Source organism: Ursus arctos, unplaced genomic scaffold, assembly GCF_023065955.2.
Source record: "Ursus arctos isolate Adak ecotype North America unplaced genomic scaffold, UrsArc2.0 scaffold_13, whole genome shotgun sequence".
Classification (NCBI taxonomy): Eukaryota; Metazoa; Chordata; class Mammalia; order Carnivora; family Ursidae; genus Ursus; species Ursus arctos.
This window is the reverse complement of record NW_026622797.1, coordinates 34,682,812-34,709,838: the sequence shown is the minus strand read 5'-3', so window position 1 is coordinate 34,709,838 and position 27,027 is coordinate 34,682,812. Positions and strand designations below refer to the sequence as shown.

The 27,027-nt window shown below is 37.9% G+C and overlaps 1 protein-coding gene across 1 annotated transcript in view; it reads right to left on the bottom strand.

Moving 5' to 3' along the window:
* Window positions 1-440: 440 nt before the first annotated feature.
* The window catches only part of THEMIS (thymocyte selection associated), a 178,843-nt gene continuing 152,256 nt past the window's right edge, over window positions 441-27,027 (bottom strand). The window contains exons 5-6 of the mRNA XM_026504775.4: window positions 12,999-13,152; window positions 441-1,977 (exon numbers count right to left, since the gene is read on the bottom strand). Coding sequence (XP_026360560.1) covers window positions 1,946-1,977; window positions 12,999-13,152 — 186 coding nt within the window. The 3' untranslated portion in view covers window positions 441-1,945. The remainder of the gene's footprint in view (window positions 1,978-12,998; window positions 13,153-27,027) is intronic.

Here is a 27,027-nt window from a genome sequence, read left to right as displayed (position 1 = left end):
GATTAAAAATTGGGAGTCTTGGCAGCTATCTATACAGCCTGACCATACTGTGAAATTTGGTCATTGTGTCCGGCATGTGTCCCTGCTTGTCCAGCATTGTGTCCAGCATTCTAGGTTCCTAGAAAGGCAGGAGGACAGTATCTCTCTTCTCTTGGCTTTTTTAACACAGGTGGCCTTCTTCTTAGTAGTGAAGAACTGATTTCAATTCCAGTTAAAGAATTTTAACTTAGTTGTTACAGGAAGAGAGTTATTCTATAGTTAAACATGATAAAGGACACACACACACAAACACAAATGAAAATTAGAAAATTTATTTTCAACCTTCCAAAATCTTCCACAGATGAACATGACATTGATTATTAACACCTTTCAATAGCAAGAGAGCTGGAAGCAAAGTACCTAAAAGGATTTGTATTAAGTTAGAGATGTTTATATATGATGTCCACTAGAAAGACCCCAATGGTTTCTACCAAACCTAAGACATGCATTCTCTTGATTTTCTAATCAAAGAACTGTACTTACTAAAAGTACTAATTGTTCTCATATACCAAATAAAAACCACTAATCATTCACTGCTATTTGAAAAATAGAAAATTGGCCTGTGAGTTCTAGGAGTTTGCCAACATTGCTGAATTGAGAAAGGATTCTCTGTGGAACTCAATAATCAAATGTGGGGACGTAAGCTTTGAAAAGCTCTTGTTCTTATGGGCACAAACCAGCAAAATAAGTAAAGGTGAAACTATCTCAGAAAATTTCAGAAGTTATAAATAAACAAACTATAGCATCACATCAAGGCTCTAAACAATTCTGACAGTATTGGAAATCCGGATTCATTTCCGCTTAAAAAGAAAAAAAGGTAAGGGGAAGTAAGCTATATCGGAATATAAACATTGTGTGAAAGATATCTTACTGTAGGTTGTTTTTTTTTTTTTTTCCTGTTGAAAAGGTGTTTCATGATTTGTTGTCTTCTGAAAATCTTTGGTACTAAACCAACGAACAATTTTTACATCTAATATAAAATAATTATGAGATAGGAGACTAGCCAACAGTTTTTGTATAGAGTATGATCTATGAACAAAGTCCAAAGCTTGCCATTAAATTCCTGTGTAACTAACGAGAAAACTTCTCTGTCTCTTCACGTTGCTAGAGGCAAAGAATATGGTCCCTGTATACTTAATACATAATGATACATAAATGAGATGGTTTTCCTATAATCCTAACAAACATTCATCTAAAGGGTTATCTAGTAGACAGTACATAAAATAATACAGCCTATTACCAGATTTTTGGTGATACTGCAGTCATGAACTCTGGTTTTAGGGGGCAGGGGAGAAAGTTACAGAAAATTCCTGTGACTCATGACAGTTTTGGCTGTTAAGCCTCAAACACTTATTTACAAACAAACTGAAAATGTGAAGTCAAACTCATTTTCACAGCTCCAAGAAAATCAGATAAACTTGGGTATTTTAAATCACTCTCAGATACAATTATTTTTTAAAGTAATTTTTAGCAGGAACGATGATAATTCTAGAAAAACGGCAAAACAAATTCTGAAAAACTGAAAATATTTAGTGAGCTTTCATCTTATTTTCAACTGGTTTTTACTGAAACTGAAATATAAAATTAATTTTCAATTGCTTCCCAGCTGGAAGGGGAAGTAAGAACCTCAAAAAAGTATGCACATTAAATAAATATGTTCTAAGTAACAATACAACAATATATACAGATTTGGGCACAACAGAATAGACTATGTGAATTCCACATCATAGGTTTCTCTTTAAGTATTATCTGTTAAAAAAACTTTTAAGGCTGTTTTTTTCTCCTTTGCAGTGGCCAGTTTCTTCTGAGGTCTGTTGGGGAATAGTTGTTTTCAGCTTGAAGGCTAAGTTTACTTTTCCATTGCAACATTTATGTTCACTGCCCAGCTGGCTTCAGTCACATCTCCTTATTTTTGATGTTTTTTACTTTTGAAGATTTCTGTAAGTAAAGAAAAATAAGAGGGGTTCATCAGAAATATGTATTGGAAATAGCCAGGAAAGAAACTACGTGCTTTCAAATACTGTTTATGGTACACTCACATGCACATATGTTTTTTGAAAAATAACTGGGAGCACATTAGGAGGAGGCAAACACACAAAAACAAAAACAAAACAAGGAAGAAATGTAAACTCTTCAGGAACAAGGCAGACACTTTTACGAGGTAGGAGATAATACTTTAAAGTTATAAAGTGTTTCTCAGGTTACAAAGTGCTTTTCTTTGCATTTTAGTTTATCTTGATAAAAATTCTAGTATGCAGGTAGTGTAAGGTATAAAACTGAATCCACAATGAAGAGACTTGCCCAGCAATCACACAGCAAGTAAGAGACTGCAGCTTGATTGTGCTCTAAAAGTGTCTGATTGCAGACCTATCACCTTGGCTGTGACACAAAGCCTACAGAATGGAGCTCAAACCTAGTGGAGTTCTAAGGACTGCAGAGAGGAAAAGAGTACTTATAAATGTTAAACTGAAGAAAAAGCAACAGCTCTCAAGCATAAGCAGAGTGACCTACAGCTTCTAATGAGCATATACGGACTTGACATTAACATAAAATAACATTGTATCAAACACTCAAGTAAAGCAAGCCACACTGCAGATAGGAATTCTGTGTGTTCACGCAAGACACGTCATTCCTTTCCATTATAGCTTGTGGAACATGGGCGATGGGTGGTTCAAAAACATTCTACCAGCATGCACTAGAATGGTCAAGACTTTCAGAAAACCAGTCATCTCTTGCTCTTCCATACTTCCATTGTACTAGTGATCTGTTAAGTGCTAGCCATGTGGCCCTGAAGAAGACACTCTGAGGCTCTTGACTGAGCTCTCATTAGCCTATGACTTCCTCCCTTCCTTCCCTCCTTCCCATTCTTCCTCTTTTCCCCTCCATTTCTTCCTTCCTTTTTTCCTTCCTCCTTCTCTCTTCTTCCTTTTGTTTTTTCCTTCTTTCCATTTCTCCTCTCTCCTTTTCTCCCTCCCCTCCTTTCCCCTCCTTCTCTCCTCCCTTCCTCTCTCCCTCCTTTCCTCCCCTTTCCTTCCTTTTCTGCTACACACTAGTTCTATAACCTTAAGGGTTACCTAGCCTTTATGCACTTCATCTCCTCATCTTTAAAAAGAAGAAGGGGAAAGGGATAATTCCTATTTTACAGAGTTATGACAAAGATTAAATAAAGCAATAGATGTAAAGAGTTTTACATTTAACACTAAAGAGGTTTCCCGTCTCATCAACTCTTAGCTATTTTTATTATAGGTGTGAAATACAAAGACAAAATATAGCTTTGTGACCTCTGAGGAGCTCATAGACTAACTGGAAAAGAAGAAAAGAGATGTCAAAGCAGAAAGAAGTGGAATTTCTCCACACATCATGTTAATTTCCCCGGAAGTCTTAATTTACGTTCCTGTGTCAACATCTTTCAGTGCTAACTGGGCCTGGGGGTTGGGGTGCAGGGTAGTGTGGGGCAGTCAGTGGTATAATGAAAGAAAGCCTGGATCCCATGCTTTTCTTAATTTCATTCTCTCTCATTATCCGCTAGCCCCAACTGCTGCCTTTAGATTTTTAGGTCTTCCTCATATCATACACAGCAATAAAACTACCCACTGTCGAATATACATCATAGATGAAAGAACCAGGCCTTTTAGGCAGCATGCCCGGATTTAATTCCCACTTATAACCTACTATCTTTGTGACTTTATCCATAAAAAGGGATAACAACATTATTTCTCCCACAGTATTGCTTTTCTTGGGGGGAGAAGGGGACAAGGGCAAATGAAATCGAGATATTGTAGTACAGAGGAAGGGGATCTGAAGAACTAGGTCTGATTCCCGATTCTAAGACTTACAGGCTGTGTGTCTGCAGGAATGTCTGAATTCCATGTCTCTATCAGGGAATGAGTTGTGATAGTAATAACTGAATCATAGAGTTGAGGAAATACCAAATGAAATAATGGACCTGCAAGTGCTTTGTACAATGTAAAGGGCTACAGAAATATTACCTTTTATTATCATCTCATATTCACATAAAACTATTATAAGCCTGTGGTCTGAAAGTTCAATCTGTCATCTTGACAGTTATTAGTCTCACTCTCCCTTGTCAATAAACTGATTTAAGATAGGACATAGTTAAGCAGAAAAATGGGAGGTGAGGGAATTAGAATAATCAGATTATCTCACTATAAAATAATAGGATTTAAATAATCTTCATTTTGGAAGGGACCTTATAAGTTGCCTTTCCCTGCCTGATCTAGCCCAATCTTCCATTTAGTGTAAGAAGGCCCCAAATAACACCTGTGTTCTTGTGGCCGGTTCAAGTTGAGAGAGTGGACTTCACATTTCTGAATAGAAATTGAGTTCTTTATTGTGTTAACTTTTAAGAATCTCAAAGTGTGCAGGAACTGATTTTTCTGACAATAATTTAGATTTTAAAATACAAATGGATTTAAAAGCTTCAACTATTTTGGCATTCATCAACTATTCCTTTTGGAAATGTCACAAACTTAACATGGAGGTGATGTTTCTTACAATGAACTGAATATTCACTGATTGCTTTTGAATTCACATTTACTTAAATGATCAAATTAACTGAGGTGCGTGGAATCATGTCCACTCCTTGGAGATCAAGCCAAACACATCATCCACAGAAGAACAGATAAACAATGCAGTTTGGTTTTGTTTTTCTCTCTATAAAAAGTGTCCTTCAGTAGTGAAAATCGACATCTTTGTAAGAATAGCCCACTATTCAGTCCATAAAATACAGCTTTATATATGTAACATCAGATGAATTTTTTGGATGAGAAGATTAAGGTGAAAGGAAAACCTCCATTTGCTCTTACTTTATAGGAATCGAGTTCAAGTACATCTAAAATTGCTTTACATTCTCTTCTAGAGCTGATGCTTCCTAAAGAGTGAATTTGAACCACCGCTAGTCCCACCCTGCTCAATTCCCTTTTCGGGAACTTTGGGATCCAGTCTCCTCAAATTGCTCAAACTGATGATGAACAGTAGGGCTGAAGTAAGCACACCTACTTCTTGTAGGGGCCAGCTCGACTGTGAAAGGCGCTTTCCTGGAATCTCTTCTGAACATTTTCAACTGGATTTTCACCCATGTACCCACTCTCACATCTGTACCCATCCTCTCCTTTCTTTTCCTTAGGACCTTTTGTAATTAAGTCATTGGTTGAGACTGAAATAGCTGCTTTATTCTTCCTCTCATCATATTGCATCATTTTCCGGAGGTGAGTCTTATATTTATACTCCTGGCAACTGTTTCTGCACACAGGAAATGTTTGATAGTTGTCACACATTATCTGTCAAGTACAAAATGGGGGCCTGGGGCTCATTTCTCTGGTCAAGAGATATTTAGCAAGAACCTACAGTGAGCCAGGCACTCTTTTAGAATCTGAGGACAGAGCAAATTGATACAAATCCCTGCCTCCATGGTACCCTCATGTGGGAAAGGTGACCCCCTAATCAAAATAAAGAAGTAAAAAAGGTAGAGTATGTTGGATGGCGTATGGGAGACAGGTAGCCCCAGACAGGAAGGTTACAATTTTAAGTAAAGTCTCTACAGAAGGAATCACTCAGTAAGCAATGGCTAAGGAAAGACCTACAGAAGACGAAGGTGGAAGTCATGTCACTCTCTGGGGGAAGACTGGCCACCTGGAGAAAACAGTCTGTGTAGGCGTTGAGGATGGAGCACACCCAGAGTCTCAGAGAAACAGCTGGGAGGCTGATGTAGCTAGACAGTGAGAAAGGGGGAGAAGAAGAGAGACTACTGGAGGGTTTGGAAGAAAGGAGTTATATGATCTAAGGTTTTCACATATTCCCTCTGGCTGTTGTGTTGAAAATGGATGGTATGAGGCAAGGGCAGAAGCAGACTGACGAGGTAGGAAACCTTGAAATACAAGAAATGATGATGACTTGGATTAGGTTGACAACAGTAAACATGGTAAAAAAAAAAAGTCATATTCTAGATATTGCTTGAGGATAAAACCAATAGGATTTGCTGACAGAGTGGGTGTGATGAGTGGGAAGAAAAAGTTGTTCATAATTCTTCTACCTCGTTATTTTTCCAAGTGTGATCCAAAGACCCCTTGCCTCACAGTCTTGCAAAAAACATGTCAAAATGGATTCCTAGTTTCTACCTGAGAACTACCAAATCAGACTGTTAAGAGCAGAGGTTAGAAAGCTTTTATTCTAAAGGGCCCAACAGTAAATATTTTAGGCTTTGCATATGGTTTCTGTCAAAATCACTCAACTCTGCTGATACAGTATGAAAGCAGCCATAGGCAACATTAAATGAATGAGTGTGGTTTTTGTTGCAAGTCACCTTTATACAGATACCGAAATTTGAATTTCATGTAATTTTCATGTGTCAGAAAATATTTTTCTCTTTATATTTTTCAAACATTTAAAAATGAAAAAACAAAAATTCTTAGCTCGTGGACATACAAAAACAGGCAATGGGACAGACTCTCCCACTGCCAGTTTGCCCATTTTTCTCTAGAGATCCCAAGAATATGTATTTTTAACATGCTCATTAAGTGACTTTTTTATACACAAGAACTTAGAGAATCGCTGCAATAAGTTTTAAAAGTTATTGTCATCTGTTCCTTTTTCCTTTGCTTTGTTCATTGGTGTCACACTTAAATCATAAGAAACAAGAAAAAAATTAATTTACTTAAACAGATCTCTTAATCATAATCATAGTACAAAAATAGTGATCATTCTGGGCTTAAAAACTGACTTTGATTTTTCATTTAGTATTTCTCAACTTCATCCCTACTTTGCTGTCACTCTATTCTCTTCTTTGTCTCAAGATTTAATTCACCAATGTTTCATTTCTGAGACTGAATCAAATAGAAATTGACAATTTTTATATCAGAGAAAATAATTTTTGAAAAGGTAACTCAAATGCAGTGTCAAGTCCTAATAGATCTAAAACTACTAGCAACCAGCCTTTAGATTATCTAAAGAATTTACTGGTGAAAAAGAAAATAGGTTTCTAAGCATTTAGTGAGCATCATGAAAACGATATGAGTGAAGTGAGCAGAAAAAGGAAACGGAGAGGAAGACAGGACTTCAAACAGGCTTCTCAGTAATCCATCTTGGTCTAACGCTCCTGACTCCTAACAGTTGGAAGCTATGTTTCTTCAAATCTCTAATAGATTCCATGGTGAAGCCACATGAGAGCGGTTAATATGATGCCACAGCAATCACTATAGTGCTAACCAAAAGCTGTTGATTGACTAATAATAATAATAATCATAATAATTTTTTGAGTGTCTACTCTGTGCCAGTCTCTTTCACAATTTCATGCGAGGCAGGTATTTTTATTCTCATTTTACAGATAAAGAAACAAAATCACAAGAAAATGTGACACTCTTTGAAATAAGAGTTCAGTCTTGGGTCTGTCTGGTTGCAAAGCCTGCATATTTCCCTCTATACCTCACTCTCCTGCAGAATGTTTCCCCGGTGGTTGATGTTCCTGTCCATCCACAGATTGAGGAGACAATGGAGTGAGAAGAAAAGAAAAGAAAAATGTTGCTTCGCCTAGAGAACTGTTTTTTCCCTTTCAATATGGTATATATTTTGCTTTTATAATTAACATTCTGCTGATGAGATCTCCCATTGGTGAAGGCTGACGAGTCAGATTTTCCATGAAGAGCAAGCACTGCAGGAAATAAACTAATCTCTAGGGAAGAAGAGGGGCAAGGCTGTCAGTACTCACACAAATGCCTAATACGAAATGATATTTCAAGATTGTCAAAAGAATGAAATGACTATGGGTTTTCCTTCCAGCACATTCTTTAACATTTAAACCTTCCTAGAGGAGGGAAGTAAGTTGCTATAAAATGAAGAGCAATCTTATAACATTTTACTTTAGGCTGTCAGTACTTCCAAACTAAGATAGTATTCCCTGGAAATGGGAAAGAAATTCTACCAATGTCATTGTTTTGTTTGTATTATGAAAAATCTGTATTGATGTTAAATAGAAGGATGAATAATATACCAGATTTTCTGATTACCAGTTTGGAATTACCCAAAATTTCATGTAACAGGTTTCCAGTCTTTGGAGTAAAAGTAATTATTGTGCTTGGAATTACACAGTACTTACAATAATGCTGAATTATGGAAGTTTTCCTTTATTAAAATTGTGAAACAGGAATGTGTTTTATGATATCTAAAGTACCTGTCTCTTGATGGCGTGTATTCTGTCATTTGTCAGTCAAGGTCTTTAATAGAAACCAATCTTGCCTAATTCTCAAAGTAGTTCTCATAGAGAACTGCCTCATGTTTTATTTCTCATAATAAGTAGAATCTGAAGTTTAGATTAAATATTAAGGTTAAATTAAAACCCAATATAAAAATTTCTTGGGGCACCTGGGTGGCTCAGTCGGTTAAGCATCTGACTCATGATTTTGGCTCAGGTCGTGATCTCCGGGTCGTGGGATGGAGCCCCGAGTCAGGCTCTGTGCTCAGTGGGGATTCTACTTAAGATTCTGTCTCTCTCCCTCTCACTGCTCACTCTTTCTCTCAAATAAATAAATAAAATCTTAAAAATGTCTTTATTTTCCTATAGATCCACTCATTTGTAGCTTCCACTTTGACCTCAGTGATGAGTTTTTCCATGGAGTTTATCTTCTCTCCCGTTTAATTTACCACAGTATGTAACTTCCTACATGTGGTGAATCACTTCTATGTGAATCTTGCTTAAAGATGACCAACAGTTGCATTGCTCGATGGTATCAGAATAGGCCACAGAATCTCATGCATTCAGAATGCACAGGGCACACAGATTACTTGGCATACTTCCTATCTGGGTGAGGAAAGTATAGCTCAGGAAAACGAACTGGCCTGTGAAGGGCAAAACGTCTAGCTGTGGCAGAGCGGGGACTAGACCTTAGGATGCCTGCTTTTTGTTTTCTGGTCTCACGCTTTTCTCACTACTTGACAAGTTGAGTTTATGGAGGGTGGGTCATGGCATGAATTTACTCTGAAGATGGAGGAATAATTAGAAGGACCTAACTGAAGCTTCAAAAGAAAGGAAATTCCATTAGATAACTGTTCAGGAGAGTGTAAAATTTGCTCAGTGGAGAATATTTACGTAGGGCAAAAACAAACAGGCATATTTAAAAGACTGTCCTTTCTGGCAAAGAGTGCAGTTTCTAAGAGACACATAAGGAGGAAACCCTTGTTCAGCCAGTCAGATCACCAGAAGCAACAATTCATGAGTGACTTACATAATAACCAGATCCTCTTCACAACTCTCTGGTCATATTCTGATACCAAGTGACTTTGCCCGCAGCTGAAGGAAGCCACCTCACCCACAGTCCTGCCCCCTTCTCGGGAGCCACAATATGCAATGATTGAGTGATGTAGGGGCTATAAAGGCCTGGTCCCCTCAGCCCAACACAGGACAACTCCGAAGAGCCACACCAGCTCCAGCACTTCCGGTGGGATCAGCAAAGGTCTTTGTTGTGACTGTATTATGACTCGACTTCCGCCTCTGCCCAGACCTGCTTTTGTCCCTCTGCTTTATGTTTTGTTCCTGAGATCACTTCCCAATAAATGATCCACCCAGGGAACTAGACGTGAAACAAATCACTCAAAACAAACATTTGGACTTCACACATGTTGTCTACCAAACATAGAGCTTAAACCAAATAACCAGTGGAGTCCTGTGCTCTTCCTGAGCTATTGCGGCTGAGGGAAGATGGGGAAGATGTCCAGTAGGGAAGGTCAGGGCTTCCAGGCCTCTGCAAAGCTGCACTATTTCTTGGACTCAGAGGAGTCAGTGATTCATCTCCAAAGGTTTCCACTCGACGTCCACGACCATGGGCCATGAAGTTCCCAGGAGGATACAGTTTTCAAAGGGAAAAGTGCAAGCAGAAGCTCAGAAAGTGCAAGAGCAGCAGCAGGTGTGCCCAGCCAGCACTCTGCAAAGATACTGTCTGGAAGCAAAGTTTTTCTTACCAATCAGCTTATAAAGATGCAGAAAGGAGTTAGTTATGATAGCTACGATTCAACTGGAGTTTATGCTGCCCTATACCAACTTTAACCTATTTCATCTAAGGTAGTCTTCAAAATAGCCTATGGTGTAGCACTGTTATTAACCCAATTTTAGAAAGAAAGAGACAGAGACATTAACAGATTGCTCATGGTACACAGCTAGCAAGTGGGAGCCAAGATTTAAACCCAGCAGTCTGAGTTCAGACTCCAAAGGTTAACCACTTAATCATCCTACTTTCAGAGGACTGCTCTTTTAGTAATTTATGGACAAAACAATGTACGGACTTAATAACGAAGTTCCTAAAATAAGATGTGGGCATTGCCAAGCTGCCAAGCAACCAGAGTGAATCAAGGACCCACAGAAGAAGGTCATGCAGGAGATCGGGTGAAGCATTTCCATCAGTGGCTTAGGGAAGAGGAGCCGGGCCTGACAGCACGGATCTTGAGGCGCAATTTATTGCAACTTCCGGCTGCAGGAGAGCAAACTCATCACACGATGCACATTCAGCCATTCACAGCGGATCTTCTAGTTACTCATGTTCAGTTCCAAAATAAAGAATTCCCTTTGGTATAATTATTAGGTACATATTTGGATTGGTTCTACGTCATCTAACTGGAAGAAGAAGCTCTGGGTGTCTAGAAGGAGCAAACCTGGAGAAGCAGCACCCCCGCCTTAATAAGATTTTTGTTTCTTGTTTTTGTCTGTGTTGTACTACAAAGCCTCTAAAACTGCCATTCTCACCCAAAGAGAAGTTAGGAAATGACTGACTTATGTTTAAGGACTAAAAAGAGGGGAAAGTTCAGAAAGGGTATCATTTGCCCCTCCCGAACTCCACGGTAGCTACTGGATATTCCGAGATGAGTGATCTATGGTACACGGTAAATGTTAAATAGAGATCTAGTGAGTCTTTTTTTTTTTTTTTTTTGCCAAATAAGGAGACATATATTGCATAAGATAAAAATGAAGTCTGAAGAATTATATTTCTGTTACACCTGACTTTTGCATTTTTACATATGGAATTGTTATACACTCTAATTCCTAATGAAGACAGATTCTGTAATTGATTGTAATCACAAATGGGAAAGCAAATGAAGATATTTCTAGATAAGCATGCTAGACAATTTCTAAATAAATGCATGTTGAAATTAACCTAAATAAGGAGATGTCATTTTACTTTTCTTAAATAAAGTTTGGAGTCTCACTTGCTTAAAACCACTAGTGTAGGGGCACCCGGGTGGCTCAGATGGTTAAGCATCTGCCTTCAGCTCAGGTCATGATCCCAGGGTCCTGGGATGGAGTCCTGCATCAGGCCCCTTGCCCAGCGGGGAGTCTGCTTCTCCCTCTCCCTCGGCTGTTCCCCCTGCTTGTGTTCTCTCTTTCTCTCAAAATCAATCAATAACATCTTAAAAAACAACAACAACAACAACCCACTATTCTAATTCCAGGTCTTCTTCTTTCTCAAGCCACCACTTACAGGTAACATGTTCAAGCAGGTGCTGCCCTGGTCTATAACATCTTTTGCACTATTCATTCAGGGGGCAAAGCTGGGGCTGTCCCGTACCATCCCAGGAAGATACACACACAGGGGTAGATCAGATAAGTTTTCCCATGATTGAAACTAAAACTTTGATCTCGGGAATTTCATTATCTGGTACTTTCTAGGATCCATAATCTTAAGGGGAAAAAAGTTTTCAATGAATTAATAATGGCTTGAGACTCAACATGCTGTAGCAATATTCACTGCAGTAGTTGTTTCTTTATAGTCATGCTTGATTAGTATTTGAAATTTGCAGGAATTGCAATATGCATAGTTTTCAAAGCCCTTTACAGAATTTCATTTTTATCACTCAGCAAGAGTCAATGAAAAGGCAATAAGAAAAGCTCTATGGGATATTTTTATAGAAGTGTCAAAAGCCAGTAAGCTAACTACATGAAAGAACCCAGATTGTATAGACAGAGTTTGAGCAGAAACACTTTAGAGACTTTATATCTAGTATTTTGACTTTTACATGCCCTTGGAGGAAAAAAAGAGTGCTAGCTACAAAACCAAATAAGGAGGGGAAAGGAACAAACCATATGCTTAAGAATAATTACAGTTTCCATTTTCCTACAAACTAAATGTGAAGTTTCAAAGATAAAGTGTAATAGAAATTGAGCTGCTTTGGTGTGTCTAAAATATTGCCAAGAAAGAAAATTCTCATTTCCCTTGCTAACTCATCCCAGATTTCTACAATATGGAAGTTAGTTTGAATGCTTTCAACTTCTCCACAAGTCCATTTGCTCTTGTTTTACTTTTAGTAGAGAGGAAAAATATCAGATTATCATCTCTAGAAACAAAACTATCATAATTCAAATCTACATATGGTTATTTATCTGAACATCTTTAAATTAAAGACATCTCAATTACTATAACCTCTTCTCAAGCCATTAATCCTTTTGTTAATGCTAGCAAAAAATTTAAAAACATTACTGTCATGATAATACAAGCAATATTAAACACTTCTTGGCTGTGATAACCATAAATGAAGAGAAAACTCTAATAAAAAGGAAAAATGAACAGGCCTATCATTATTGTGTTTAATATTACGCTGCACTTAAAACTACATTTCTTTTGCTTAAGATTTATTTATTTATTTGAAAGACAGAGGACACACTGCAGGGTGGGGGGGCAGAGGGAGAAAGAATCTTGAAGCAGACTCCCTGGTGAGCGCGGAGCCTGCCGCTGGGCTCCATCCTAGTACCCCAAGATCACGACCTGAGCCGAAATCAGGAGTCAGCTGCTTAACTGACTGAGCCACCCTAGGCACCCCTAAAACTACATTTCTATGAGATTCATGGTTGAGGCAGTCACATTGATGGAGCCTTATAGTCCAAGCAAAGTGGAAGAAAGAATCTGTAAATTAGGCATGTGGCATGTAGACAATTAAACCCGGTATCGTGTGGCTTCACCAACCTGTGGTTACACTGGTGGCTGCTAGTTGAGTTGCCCCCCTCTTGCTTCTCTCTTTCTCCAGATCAGCCAAATCACTTTGACAACCAGCTGGTACTTCTGAATCCAGGCCAGCTTGATTTGAGTGCAGTTTCTTGGATATGTCTACATGGAGACTCTGAAATGACACAGGCCAGAGTGATTGATTACACGAGTAAATTATCAGTCCAAAATAAATGCTTCCCAGAGATATGACAAGGATAAACATTTATCATATGGCAAGTTATGTTTGTATATCTGAATCAGAATATTCTATATGTCAAAGTGACTTCCAAATTACACTTTCATCAACGTATTTTGGTAATCTAGGTGTGGAATTTTTGAGATGGTCTAAGTGACTAGAATAAGTCATTTCAAACTCAGAAAATCATCTTCAAATCCCATTTGAGTGTATCATTTTCTTCTTGTGAACCTTATATTTTTCATTTAAAACATTTTCACTCAGTTTTTATTCCTATAGTTAAATTATCCAGCATTTCATTAAATATTACATAATTACATATCGTATAATGAAGAGCAGGTTTCGTTTCTGCATTATCTGTAGCCTTTTTATAAAACATATCATAACATCTACTTTAAATTAACCCACATTTTTATCAGCATTATGCAAACTTGACAAAGCTCCTCCAGTCAGTTTAAGAATAATAATTCATCCTAACAATGAATTATTAAGGCACAACATCAATGGACCTTAAAACACATCTCCTATATAAGAGATGTCATTGTGTTTGATGTTACACTGTCAAACTGTATGCTTCAAAAGAATCGTCAGAGAGTAGAAAAACTAAAGACCTAAGTAGGAAATTGAACTTTCAGCACTTTGCTTCATATACAAATTCAGACTAGAAATTTTTCAGTTTAAACATGGTTACATAACATTCAAAGATTCATAGAGTCAAAGTTAGCCAGTCAACTCTGGCCATCCACAATAACCATTTTGGTTCACTAAAGGATAGGATGATGAACCATTTTCCTTAAGTTCCTCCTACAGACTGTGTATAGCATTAAATTTATTTAAAAGCTTCATTAAAGGCTTGAATCAAAGGCTTTAAAACTGGTAAGGGTCCAATAAGGAAATTATGGTCCTCATCGTAATTAAATAATTGACCCAAATAAACAGAATGAATGGTGCCAAGCCTCAGGGATAAGTCTCCCAACTCTTAGTCCAGTGCTCTTCACGCCACTCTACAATCCATTTGTTCATTTATCCATTCAGTGTGGTGGACTGGTTGCACTGATGGCCCTGATTCTTCACCTCTCTCTGTATCCATGTCCTTTCCAGGTAATTTTGCCATGCCCTCCTACTCTGACTTTTGAGTCATCCATGTGACTTCTTCTGGATCAACAGGATATTGGCACATGTGACACAGACAGAGAATTGAGAGATACTTGCACAATTGACTTTGGTCATTTTTGTCCTTTTACTACCCCAGGCCCAGAGTAGCCTGCTGGAGGTTGAGCAAGGCAGAGAGTAAAGTCAGGTTACCCTAGTCATCAGAACTGAGAACACCAATAGCCAGTAGAACCCCAGACATCTGGGTGAACCTAGCCTGGATCAGTTGAAACTAAGTCAGGTCAGCTGGACCCCACAGCTTCATGGACTAAATAAATGTGTTTTTAGCTATATGCATTAAGTTTTTCTGGTGAGTGTGCAGCATTGTGTGGCAATAGATAAATGATATCTCCGACAGGCATTTATCTATAGAAACACAGATACTGGGTATGGTATGAGAATACAAATGTAAATATGACATAGTCCCAGACTTTAAATTGTTCAAACACAATTTCTTAAATTGTTTAAATGGACAACTAAAATACAGTGTGGGGGACCCCTGGGTGCTTCAGTCAGTTAAGCATCTGCCTTCAGCTCAGGTCACGATCCCAAAGTCCTGGGATTGAGTCCTGCATCAGGCTCTTTGCTTGGCGGGGAGCCTGCTTCTCCCTCTGCCTCTGCCTGCTGCTTCCCCTGCTTGTGCTCTCTCCATCAAAAATAAATAAATAAAATCTTTTTTTAAAAAACAGAGTGTGGTAAGTCATTTGTACATAATTCTCAAATTCCTTCTCTAATAACAAAAGATGGGATCCAGGTGATATTACAGAGGGCAACTCAAAAGATCAGAGTTTGAATGTCGGTATTGACCAAAACAAAACCACTACACATGTTTATATTTGACTTGTCCACAGCCCACAAAAATGTTAAGTCCATCACTCAGTATGAATTTTTAAATTTATTGTCAGGCCTGACACATAGTTTGTCTTAGCACATAGCTTTGAAAAGAAGCAGATTCAACCAGGATTTAAGTACTTTCCTGATTTTGATATTAGATGCCTTTGTAAAATATATTATTATTTCAAATTATTAGATGACTATTAAATCATAGTTTTTCAGTACTGAGCAATAAACTAGGTTAAAGAAGAAATGTAACTTCTTGCTTTTTCATATCAAATTCAATTGATAATATTAAAACATGATAATTACATGTATTATAATATATCCTAGACTTCAAAGAAGAGACACAGAATTTAAATAAAGTTCTTAAACCTGAACTCTATAACATGAAAGGCTGAGCAGATCAAGGCTTGCTATTTGATCATAATGGGTCAAGTACTGTACAGGCCTGGTGCGTCTTGGTCCAACCTCTGGCAGACTGGGCATTTTATGAACACATTAGCATTTCAATAATTAAGAACCCCATTTTTCTCCTCTATCTAGTCAGACCATGTCAAGTTTTTCAATCTCTCCTTAGGTCTACTTAGTAAAGCCAGGCTCCTGTTCCCTAGTCCTAATGTAAAGGGAGGGGAGTGTCTCTTAAGTTACTGACCCTAACATATACTCTCAACCTTGTTTACTTAGTCAGTCCCTCTCTCCAGTTCCCTGGTATTGATTTTCCCCACAATGCTCCATCCTTCACTACCCAATTGCCTTCCATTAAGCATCAATCCCCTCCTCTTTCTCTCTCTTCTTTCTTGCCTCTTAGATTCCTCCACAGCGCCTTCAGAACTTCGCTCTGTTGTTCGCAATTTTCACTACCTATTCAACTTTCTTTCAGAACATTGTCTCTACCTCCCTATCTTGACTAAAATTCCTTTCTCCACTGAGGACAGCACTTTTCTTGCAAAGATAGCTGCTTATTCCTCCACACCCTAGATACCCTCAGATGATGCTATTCTTGCCCATTGTACTGTCCATTGCATCTTTACCTCCTTGTTAAAAGTCCCTGATGCCTTGATATTCCTGCCAGCTAGCTATGCACCATCTCCCCTCTTGTTGGAACCATCCATCTACTAATGTCCTGTCACAACCCATCCTTCATAAAATAACTGGATTATTGTTTTCCCTTCCAGCCCCATGATCCTGGTTGATGCTCACATCTACACAGACATTCTACTCAATACCCTGACTGGATCTCTTTATTAAAATGAACTTTTCATTTCTCTACCTCAGACTTTTACTCCCAGAGTCATGCCTGAAACCTGTCATTACAACCTTTCCACCTCCAGAATCACTAAGTATCTTCCTCTCTCACCTAATCTCCTATCCTTTATTGTCTGTAGTCCAGCCAAGCTCCCATCTCCAACACTGCTTTTTCCCACCAGGACAGTTCTTGGACCTTGCCAGAATCCGAGCGCCACTGACCCCTCTGCTTTCTTATATCTACCAGCCTTCTAGGCTCATTTCCCTTTGTTCCCTACACAACATCCATCCCAGTTTGAAAACTTCGACCTGGCCAGTAGTGTGTCAGACTTCATTCCACTTTACCCCTCAGCAGCATTTGACATGTCTAGTCCCTCCTTTTCCTTGGCTTTGGTGTCCCTACTACTCCCGTGACTACTCATTCTTAGTCCCCTTTGTTGGTTTGACCTTCTTTACCTAAACCTTGACAGTTAAGACTTTCTCAAAGTTTTATTATTGACAAAGTTTTCTTTGTACTATCCTGGATAATTCCAATAATCACATGGCTTAATTTACTGTCTATGTGTTTATGACTCCAGGGGTGAGGAAAGATGTATTAAATGAGATGACTATGGGCTTCTGTGCCATGATCAGCACTCTAGACTCCGATTCTAATGTCCTTTAGCTCTACGATTCCACCACGTTTCCTTCCTATCTTAAGGCTTAGCTCTTCTGTTTGCCTAGAATATTCTTCACAAATTCTTCCCCCTTCATTTTCTTAAGTCTCAAATTCCTGCAGGTTTTCCCTCGCCATGTAGTGTTTAGCCAGCGCCTTTGTTCTCTAGTCTTTGAGTAACCTGTAGTTCTACTGTGATGCAGTTTTCACAGTATAATTAAATAATACCTGGTTTAATGTTTAATGTCTATCTCTCTGGTTACAATATAAACCCACCGAGAATAAGGATTATGCCTGTCCTATTCATTGTTCTCAGTCCTTATCTCAGTGTTTTTTTTTTTTTTAAGATTTTACTTATTTATTTGAGAGAGAGGGAGAGTGAGCATGAGTGGGGGGAGGGGCAGAGGGAGAGAAAGAAGCAGACTCCTCACTGAGCAGGGAGCACATGTGGGGCTACCTCCCAGGACCCCAGGATCAGGACCTGAGCCAAAGGCAGACGCTTAACCAACCCACCCAGGAGCCCCTACCTCAGTGTTTTAAATATAGTAGGTATTAAATAATGACATACTAAATTAATGGAGAAATGCATGAATATAGGCTTAATTTTTATGACTTTTTCTTTGGCTAGCTTATCAATGGCTACGACATAGGCACATGTTCCTATGTTTGAAGGGATATGCAGTCACATGGACGCACTGGAGGAGATAATGCTAAGTGAAATAAGTCAAGCAGAGAAAGACAATTATCATATGGTTTCTCTCATCTATGAAACATAAGAACTAGGAAGATCGGTAGGAGAAGAAAGGGATAAAGAAAGGGGGGGTGGTCAGAGGGGGAAATGAAGCATGAGAGACTATGGACTCTGAAAAACAAACTGAGGGCTTCAGAGGGGAGGGGGGTGGGGGAATGGGATAGGCTGGTGATGGGTAGTAAGGAGGGCACATATTGCATGGTGCACTGGGTGTTGTACGCAACTAATGAATCATCGAACTTTACATCAAAAACCAGGGATGTACTGTATGGTGAATAACATAATATAATAAAAATATTACTATGAAAAAAAAACTTACAAAAAGAAAAAATTATAAAAAGATACCTTATAAAAATGTAAAAAGAAGGAAGATATTAAAAGTAAAATTAAAATAACTCATAATTCTACAAAATAAAGATAACCACTGTAAAAAAATGTTTTATTTCTGTATGCAGATATAAATTTTAATAAAATTTGAATTATTCTGTCAAAAAAAAAGAAGTGATATGCAGTCACTTTTAACAGTAATACTTAATATGTATTTGAAAGGAACACATATTTTAACTTGTTATATCCATTAAAAAAACCCATATTGCAAATTTTGTGGTTTTAAATAAATTCACTGTTGCAATCATTGCAAACACTATAGTTACAGAGTATCCCATATATTTCTGTGGCTGAAGTTTGATTGGTCACTATCTGTGAAAATTATAAATCAAAGAATGGTTATATTAGGGAAATTGAGAACTTAGTATGTATACACAGTGGCTCCATATTCCCTAGGCATGAAATTGTGCCCTGACAATAATGGAAGAAATAAAACTCTGTCAGGTACTGCTTCAATGATGTCAAGCCTTCAACCTGAAGATCAGGTCCAGAGGAAAGTGAGAAAAATAAAATGTGTGCAAAGAATAGAGAGGAACACAGATAAATTTGAACTGGCATGCATCAGGCCTTTCTGACCACTCTATAGGTGTAGTTAAAAAATAAACCCTGTTTATTTTGTGTAATTTCCACTTAACTTGTCATTGGAAATGAGTCATTATAATCCCATCTGCTAATATAAAATGACCATTAAATTATTTCTCATGTTATTCTTAGCTTGTAGTTTGTATATTGCTTTTAGGGTTCCTGCTGAAAGCAATGATCCAATTACAAGACACTGAATATTTTTCTTATGAACAAAGAAAGGAACAAATAAATATTACCCAAAACAGCATTTTCTTCCTTCAAATCATCTCCTACCTAAGGCCATGTGTTGGGAAAACAATCATCCTTTCATTGAGATTCCCAGTTCGTGATTATATTCATTCACGTTCCTTCTTCCCAAGGGCGAAGCTCACTTTTCTTTAGAAAGTCGCACAGGGCCTGTCTTGGCACAGGGACTGAACATCATTCACATTTTAAACAACACGAAGTATCCAAACTTGACTTTTTACTTGGTAAAAAATAAAAATCACTCACTCTCCTAATAGACTAAAAAAAGCGTCCTCTTCTCTGCTTATATCAACAACTGCTCCTTTCCACAGCCTTTTACTTTTTCACTTCAGAAAAGTGAATTCAAGGGATACGTGGGAAGACATTGCAAGTGATATTTGGGAAGAAATTTCCCATTAAGTAACTTTCCCTTCCTCGGAATTAAATTACACTTAAGAACAGTAGTAACAGTAATTCAGAAACTATACATTAAAATAAATAAATGAAGTTTCAAATCCAATCATAAGAAACACAGGTTTGCATATTCACATTATCATTCCAGGAGAACAGCATAATCCTCTACGCCATCTGTCTTTTAATGTGTGTGTGTGTGTGTGTGTGTGTGTGTGTGTGTTCTCTTTTGTTTGTTATATGGTTGAATCACCATAAATAATTCAGAAGATTATTAAGTGGTTTAAAAAAACTAATAAATTTCTCATTGTGCATTATAAAGACCCAATTAAATGGAGGCAAATGTTTGGTTTTTCTGAGGAAAATATTTAAACAAGCACGAATATAAACTGAAAAATAATTTGAAGTTGATCATCCATATAAACAGTCCTCTCTTTCAGACAATAATCTGATGTTTCATAAAATCATCCATCTATGCTAATAAACTGCCCTTTTTATGCAGAATATGTTCTTTTATACCAACTGCAAGAGGGATCTTTTAACAATCCCGACAAAGCATCTTTGACACCTTTCCTGTCCCCTGCAGGCTTAGGGGGTTTGCCCAGAGCTGTGGTTGGCAGGCCTCATTTCATCGGCCCATCAGAAGCCCACTGCCACCTCTCCCACTCATCCCAGAGTTCCAGGCTGTGGCCCACCCCTGTGAGACTCTTTGCTGGTATCCCTTACCCTCTTCAGCGAGTGCTTCCCACCCCCTCTCCCACCATGCACACCTTCTTCAAATGGGACCATGCTGGCTAGGCTCTGAGCTGGCAGCTAACTGGGGACCTCAGCAAACAGGTGCTTGCATGGGGCTTGACACTTAGACACTCTTAGCCCAACTGTAGAGAACAAGTGGGACATATCCCTCTCTCCCCTGCTGCAAGTACCACCAGTTCGGGACATTGAAGAATTGGGGTTTTCTATTTGCCCTGCCCTTTCCCTTGGATCAGAGAAGAGGCAATTGGCTCATGGAAAAGAAATACGCCTGTATCTGCTTCCCTAGTTGTTCTGATTAAAAAAAAAAAAGACAGCTTTCCATCTCAGCCCTTCAAGTACTTCTACCTGCTGAACTTACTGCGACCAGATCCAAGAAAACAAATCGCTCCCTGCCTTAACTAATAGAGATCTCATCAGGCATCATATATCAAAGATTGTACCATGTTTTCTGGGAAAGAAATCATTTATTGTAAAGACTCCTTTAAACCTTCATTTTCAAAGACATCTTTCCAGAACATATTATGTATTAAAGAAAGATATTGTAAGTATGCATAAATTTCAGTTGCTTCTTCCTCTATCTTCCCTGCTGAAAATAGGTAACTAGACAATGTGACATGTAGAAGTCACAGCATCCTGATTTGATGTTGATTTGACCACCCTCTTGGGAAAAAGCAAATCCTAGCTCAGGAGAGCAGGAAGAACTCAATATAATCACACACTTTGTTTGATTTAAACAAGTTTAAGAATTTTCCTTCAGAGTACTCAGGGTGAAGAACCTCTTCACACCCTTTTGTCAAGCTCAATTCAATCCGCTTCTTGCTATTCTAATCTTCTAGAAATTTAGCCAAAAATGAAATGGACACTTGAAGCGAGGCTTAACCGATATATCTGTATTTGAAAATGAGGCCAGAAGAGACAGCTGATCTGTACATTTGTTAATCTTAAGGAGATACATGAGAAGTCCGGCTGCCCTCTAGCCCTCAAAGATGTTAGCGACGTCAGTCCAGATAATGGACAAGCATGCCAAAGGGTTTGCTATTTTAGAGCTGCTGTGGCAAGTGCATCCCCTACAAAATACCAAGGTCAGCTTAATTATAATGACTCATGGAATACTGGAATAATTCTGTATATAAATAAATTCTCTTCTTTCCTTTATTTTGCCTTCCTGCAAATTGTAGAATTATTAATTCACGTGACTATTGTTATAACTTTCATAGCTCCTATTTTAATTGGAAAATCATAACTCTTAGACATTGTGGGGGCAATCTGTGGCCAAAGGACAGGAAAATTAATCTTGGTTTGAATTATAGAAACAGAAATTACAGTAGAATAAAGTATGTGACATATTTTTTGTTTAGATTAGTTTTTCGTGAAATTAGTTTTTAATCAGTAGACATATGAATAGCATTTGCAAAGTGCCCAGCAGAGCAGCACTTGCTGCAGATGGCAGACGGCAACTGCAGTGCACCATATCATAGTTCTGGATCTAGGAAAAGTATTCAGAACTCATTTCTTAAAAATTACATTTGAAACCATTTTAACCTTCTGGGTATGAAAACACAGACTTCCATCTAAGTCTTTGAAAGGTATCCATCCTGGCAACCTGATGTAAAACACTGCTGTATCATTATTTACGCTAGAACTGATTTTGATGAGTAAGATTCATCTCGCTGTTTCTTTAAGTATTCCCATTATATGAAATATTAAATGGCATGCTTGCCACTGACGTGTTGCTAAAATGTAAAAATCTCGTGCTATTGTGAAGAGGTGTCTAATGCAGGATGTAGTCCCTGAAGGCTGCTTCTTACCTCTTCACCTCCACTCAAGCCTGGCCACATTTCCTTGAAACTCTTTCCCATGAAGGCTGCCCTTCTGACTTCTTCCTACCCAGACACCCTATTCCCCATGCCCTTTGTCAAGCACTGTTCGGCACTACCATTCCACATCTTCTCTAAATTTCTACAGAGTCCTCACATGACCCTTTAGTCATCTCCAGGATCCCACTTTGCTCATAATATGTTCTTTGGCTCACGTCCTCCTCTTTGTCATTCCTCTATCAACACGACATCAGAAGACCTTAATGTTCACATCTCTGTGGAACTTTTTTCCTACTCTTTTTCAGCCTCTTGTAAGTACAACTGAAACTTGGACCTCATTGTTCCTCAGAACTGCTTCATCATCACTCTGGATTTTAGCACGTTCCTCTGTGCTCATACTCTCTCAATACTGTTCATCCCTCCCAATCTTCAATTCATTTCTGCCTCTCAGCCTCCTTGTTTCACTTTGTCTCCCCACCCAAGGGGTCCTTAGAACCTCTTTGTTATCATTTTTCTCATTGTGGTTATAAGATCCTCACTTTCCACTCTATTCTCATTGCCAATCCTCCAAAGGCTGTTTATTGCTGATAATTTTTTTTAAAAAAGGCTTATAATTTTCCCATTTGTCTCTAACAAATTTATGTTGCCTGGTGATATCTTGGTCTTCAAGGTTTCTCAGTTATCTGAGGATCTCTCTTTGAGTTCCTTGTGAGGGTTCCAGAGACGATATTTCAGATTTTTTCCTCTTTTAGCAAGCTCACAGTCACAGCCTGGCGTTCCTCAATCTTAGGAAGTTCTTTAATCATGTAATTGATTGAGATTGTGGCCATCTGAAATCAATCCCCACAGCTTTCCCTGTCTTGTCTTAGAAACGCACTTGATCTCTCATCTTTCTTATGAAGGGTCCTGTCCTTTTTCTAAAGTCAGCGCCTCCTCCTTTGACCAGGACACTCCCCCCACTCCTCCTTTGACTTAATCAATTATTCTGCCCACTTGCATTGTATTCTCTGACCTGCTCTCCATTGCCTCATTCATTTTCTGCCAAGCCTTAGTAAGAGTAATCTAGTCTTACTGCTCTTTTTCTTTCCCTCCCACTCACTTATTATCTGGGTATTTACGGAGTGCAATCTGGTTCCTGTTCTTAACACTTGACTGAAAATATTTTCACCAGTAACTTTTTAGCCATCAGTCATAAATCCCATGCATGGCCTTTTCTCAGACCTCACAGTTCCTGAGCTTTCTGCTGAACATCACTCTGATAACTATCTCATCATCTGAAAAAAAATATTTTCCCCTCAATCTCCAGTAACACTGTACTCTCATCTTCCTTTTATCTCTTGGACCCTATTCACTCATCTTTTCTTTTTCTTGCCAACTTGTAAATCAGTGATCTCTCAACCATACTGATTGCACATTCCTAATAAAAACTTGAAGCATAAAACATAAATGTCACACATGCATATATACATAAAATTATGTATGTGTGTACTCTACTAACATATGTAATTATGTACATTTACTAATAATATATCATGTGCATTATAAAACAAACTCAAGGTAGACATTTTAAAATAATAAAGTTGGTTAAAGTTGATGTAAAAATATTTTAAACAAAATTATTTATTACTAATATTGAGAAAAATGGTTGAATCATTTTCATTATTATTTTTTATAGTAATTTTTTATTATGTTATGTTAGTCACCATACATTATATCCTTAGTTTTTTTTTTTTTTAAAGATTTTATTGATTTATTTGACAGAGAAAGACAGCCAGCAAGACAGGGAACACAAGCAGGGGGGGTGGGAGAGGACGAAGCAGGCTCCCAGCGGAGGAGCCCGACGTGGGGCTCGATCCCAGAACGCCGGGATCACGCCCTGAGCCGAAGGCAGACGCCCAACTACTGTGCCACCCAGGCACCCCAATATATCCTTAGTTTTTGATGTAATGTTCCATGATTCATTATTTGCGTATAACACCCAGTGCACCATGCAATATGTGCCCTCCTTAATACCCATCACTGGCCTATCCCAGTCCCCCACCCCCTCAGTTTGTTTCCCAGAGTCCATAGTCTCTGATGGTTCATTCCCCCCATTTTTATTATTTTTTAAATCTTGATTAACACTTTGTGATACAGTGATTCAGTTGTTTCATAATTCAGTTGATTGATATACTGAGTTTTAATAGCTGTCACTGCTAAAAATGATACTTCACAAGATACATGGATCCAAATGGAAAAAGTACATTATTAGTTGCTCTAAGTCATGACATATCTTTTCAATGATGCCTACTAATTTTGCAAAGATGTTGTTGAAATTGGCTAGTAAATTCCTATCTTCCCTGATGTCAAAATGATGGTTAATTAATTACTATTTTAACTATTGGATTTTTAAATTAATTATTTATTTGAGACAGAGAGAGAACACTTGAGCAGGAGGAGGGGCGGGGGGAGAAGGAGAGAGAATCCACAAGCGGACTCCCCAGCTGAGTGCAGAGCCTGATGCAGGGCTTAATTACAGGACCCCGAGATCACGACCTGAGAGGAAATCAAGAGTCAACCACTTAACTGACTGAGCCACCCAGCTGCCCCTAACTATGGGATTTAAAAGACAGTGAAATTCTGTGGAAGATTTTATAAATGGTTAGAAATTTTGTCTGCAAGTCTGTAAAGTTTGCAAAATGAGAAGTTACATTGTTTTCAACAATGGAAGCATATAACATCAGAAATATTTTAAAACAATCCATTTTCAAAATATTCTATATAGGATGATTCTTTTGTTACGGCTATTTTTGCTCCCTTTAACTGAAGGGCCAACTCAAGTACATATGTGTGCATTCCTCTAGATGGCAGACTACTGACAGGCACTTATGGATTAGGTAGACAAATCTGGACACTCGCCTTTTTGTAAAATAAATCTTAATATTAGCACATCTTTAACTTGGGGGAAAATAATCTGTCATAAGACAATCAGCAAATCTTTAAATGGTACAAAAGAGTACCACAGTTATTCCTCATCTCATAAAGTATCATGAGGATCCTACTATATTTTATACTTTTGTTTCTATAAATTAACCTCATATTTAAAACATTGTTCATAACTTTGTAAACTTCTGGCTATAATTTCTTTGCTGTAGTAACTTGCCCATAACGACACTGGGAATACATTTCATAGGTAGAGTCATATCGTTAATCTCCCTTTAGAATCACTTTTAAAAGTCTAGACAGCGCCCTTGTTCTGTCAGTAGTTGTACTGACTCCGTTCATCCATTAGGCGATGCTTGTGCTAAAGAGGTCATTAAGGGATAGAATAATGGTTTCTCCAATGTACTCAAAAAAATACTTCATGGATTTTATTACTGAAGCATCATCTAGCAAATACAATAAACCCAGACATCGAGAAAAAACTCAGCTCTCATGAAACTTTGCAGAAAATCTCCTTTACTTAGTCATTTGTCCATACAAATAATTGTAACAGCTAACATTTATTTTGTGCTTACTAAGTGCCAGGTACTATTTTATGCCTGTTACATATATGAGCTTATTGAATTCTTCAGCATTTCTTTCTCAAGCACCTTCCAAGAGTATTTTCAGAAAAAAAATGGTTTTTGTTTTTCACCATATTGCTTCTTTGCATTATTTTAGCTGTTTTTAGGAAGGACTGGTATACTTAATAACATGTAGTTTTTTTTTCTTTATCTCTATTTAAAAAACGCAAAAGATTTGAACATTAATTTGAATGAGGTTTAAATGTAATGAAGTGCTGGACTGATTATAACATAATTATAAACAGCACTGAAAAACTGTAGACAATTATCTTCACATTCTTTTTGCTCAGTTTGAAAATATATTGTTAATCGTGAAGTCTTCATTTTCCTAGTTGCTAACATCACATAACACGGCATAAGCTATGGTGAAATTCACTGTCACTGAGAGTATTTGTAAATCTTCATTTCAATTGTCTTAAAAATTTCAAATTTTTGGCTGACATCTTGATGGGTATGATTAGTTCATCGTCTTGTATTTTTTCCTCCTAATGTGGCTGATGGAGAAATATGAGAAGTGTGAAAATTGTCAGTTCTACTTTTCTATCACTGTTGCCTTTTGCTCATATTATAAATACAATATCTTAACAAATTTATCTTCGGAAGTATGTAATGCTTTTAGAAAAAGGCACAAATAATGACAGTGCAATGAGTTGATACACACTGAATGCCTCTATGTAACTACTGCCCGGATCTGGAAGTAGAATATTAATAGGCCCCCAACAGCTCCCTCACGCCTTACCCCATCACATTTCCAACCCCTCTTCCCCGCAGCTAACCAGTCTCCTGGCTTCTAATATCATAGATTAGATTTCTCTCTTGTTTGGAAGTTTTATGTACTTTAAATCATAGAGTTGTGTCTGCTTCTTTCTTTTTATCCCTAACGTAAGAGTATTCCATTGTATGAATACACCACAATTTATTTATCTGCTCTACTACTGGAGAACGTTTGAGTTGTTTCCAATTTATAGCTATTATAAAAATGCTGCTGTGAATATTTCTATACATGTGTTTTTGTACATGTATGTACACATTCTTTTCACATATGCATATGCTTCTGTAGGTATTTAACTGCTGGGTCATAGCAGGTATATATGCCTTGCTTGAGTAGATTCCACAAAGTGGTTTTCCAGAATATATTCTCACCAGGAGTACACAAACTTCCAGTTTCTCCACAATCTTGCTACGATTTGGAACTGTCAGTCTTTTTACTTAATCATTCTCTGATTCTCTAGTATTGCCTCATCGTGGTTTCCATTTACATCCCCCAGATGAAGAGATTGAATAGTTTTTCAGTGTTTTATTGGTCATAGTGAGAAATCAATTTTGTGAAGTAACTATTCAAGTATTTTGCCCATTTTCTTTATTGTGCTGTCTGTATTTTTGTCATTAATTGGTAAAAGTTCTTTACGTATTTGAATGCAAGTTCTTTTTAGTATCCTTTATCTG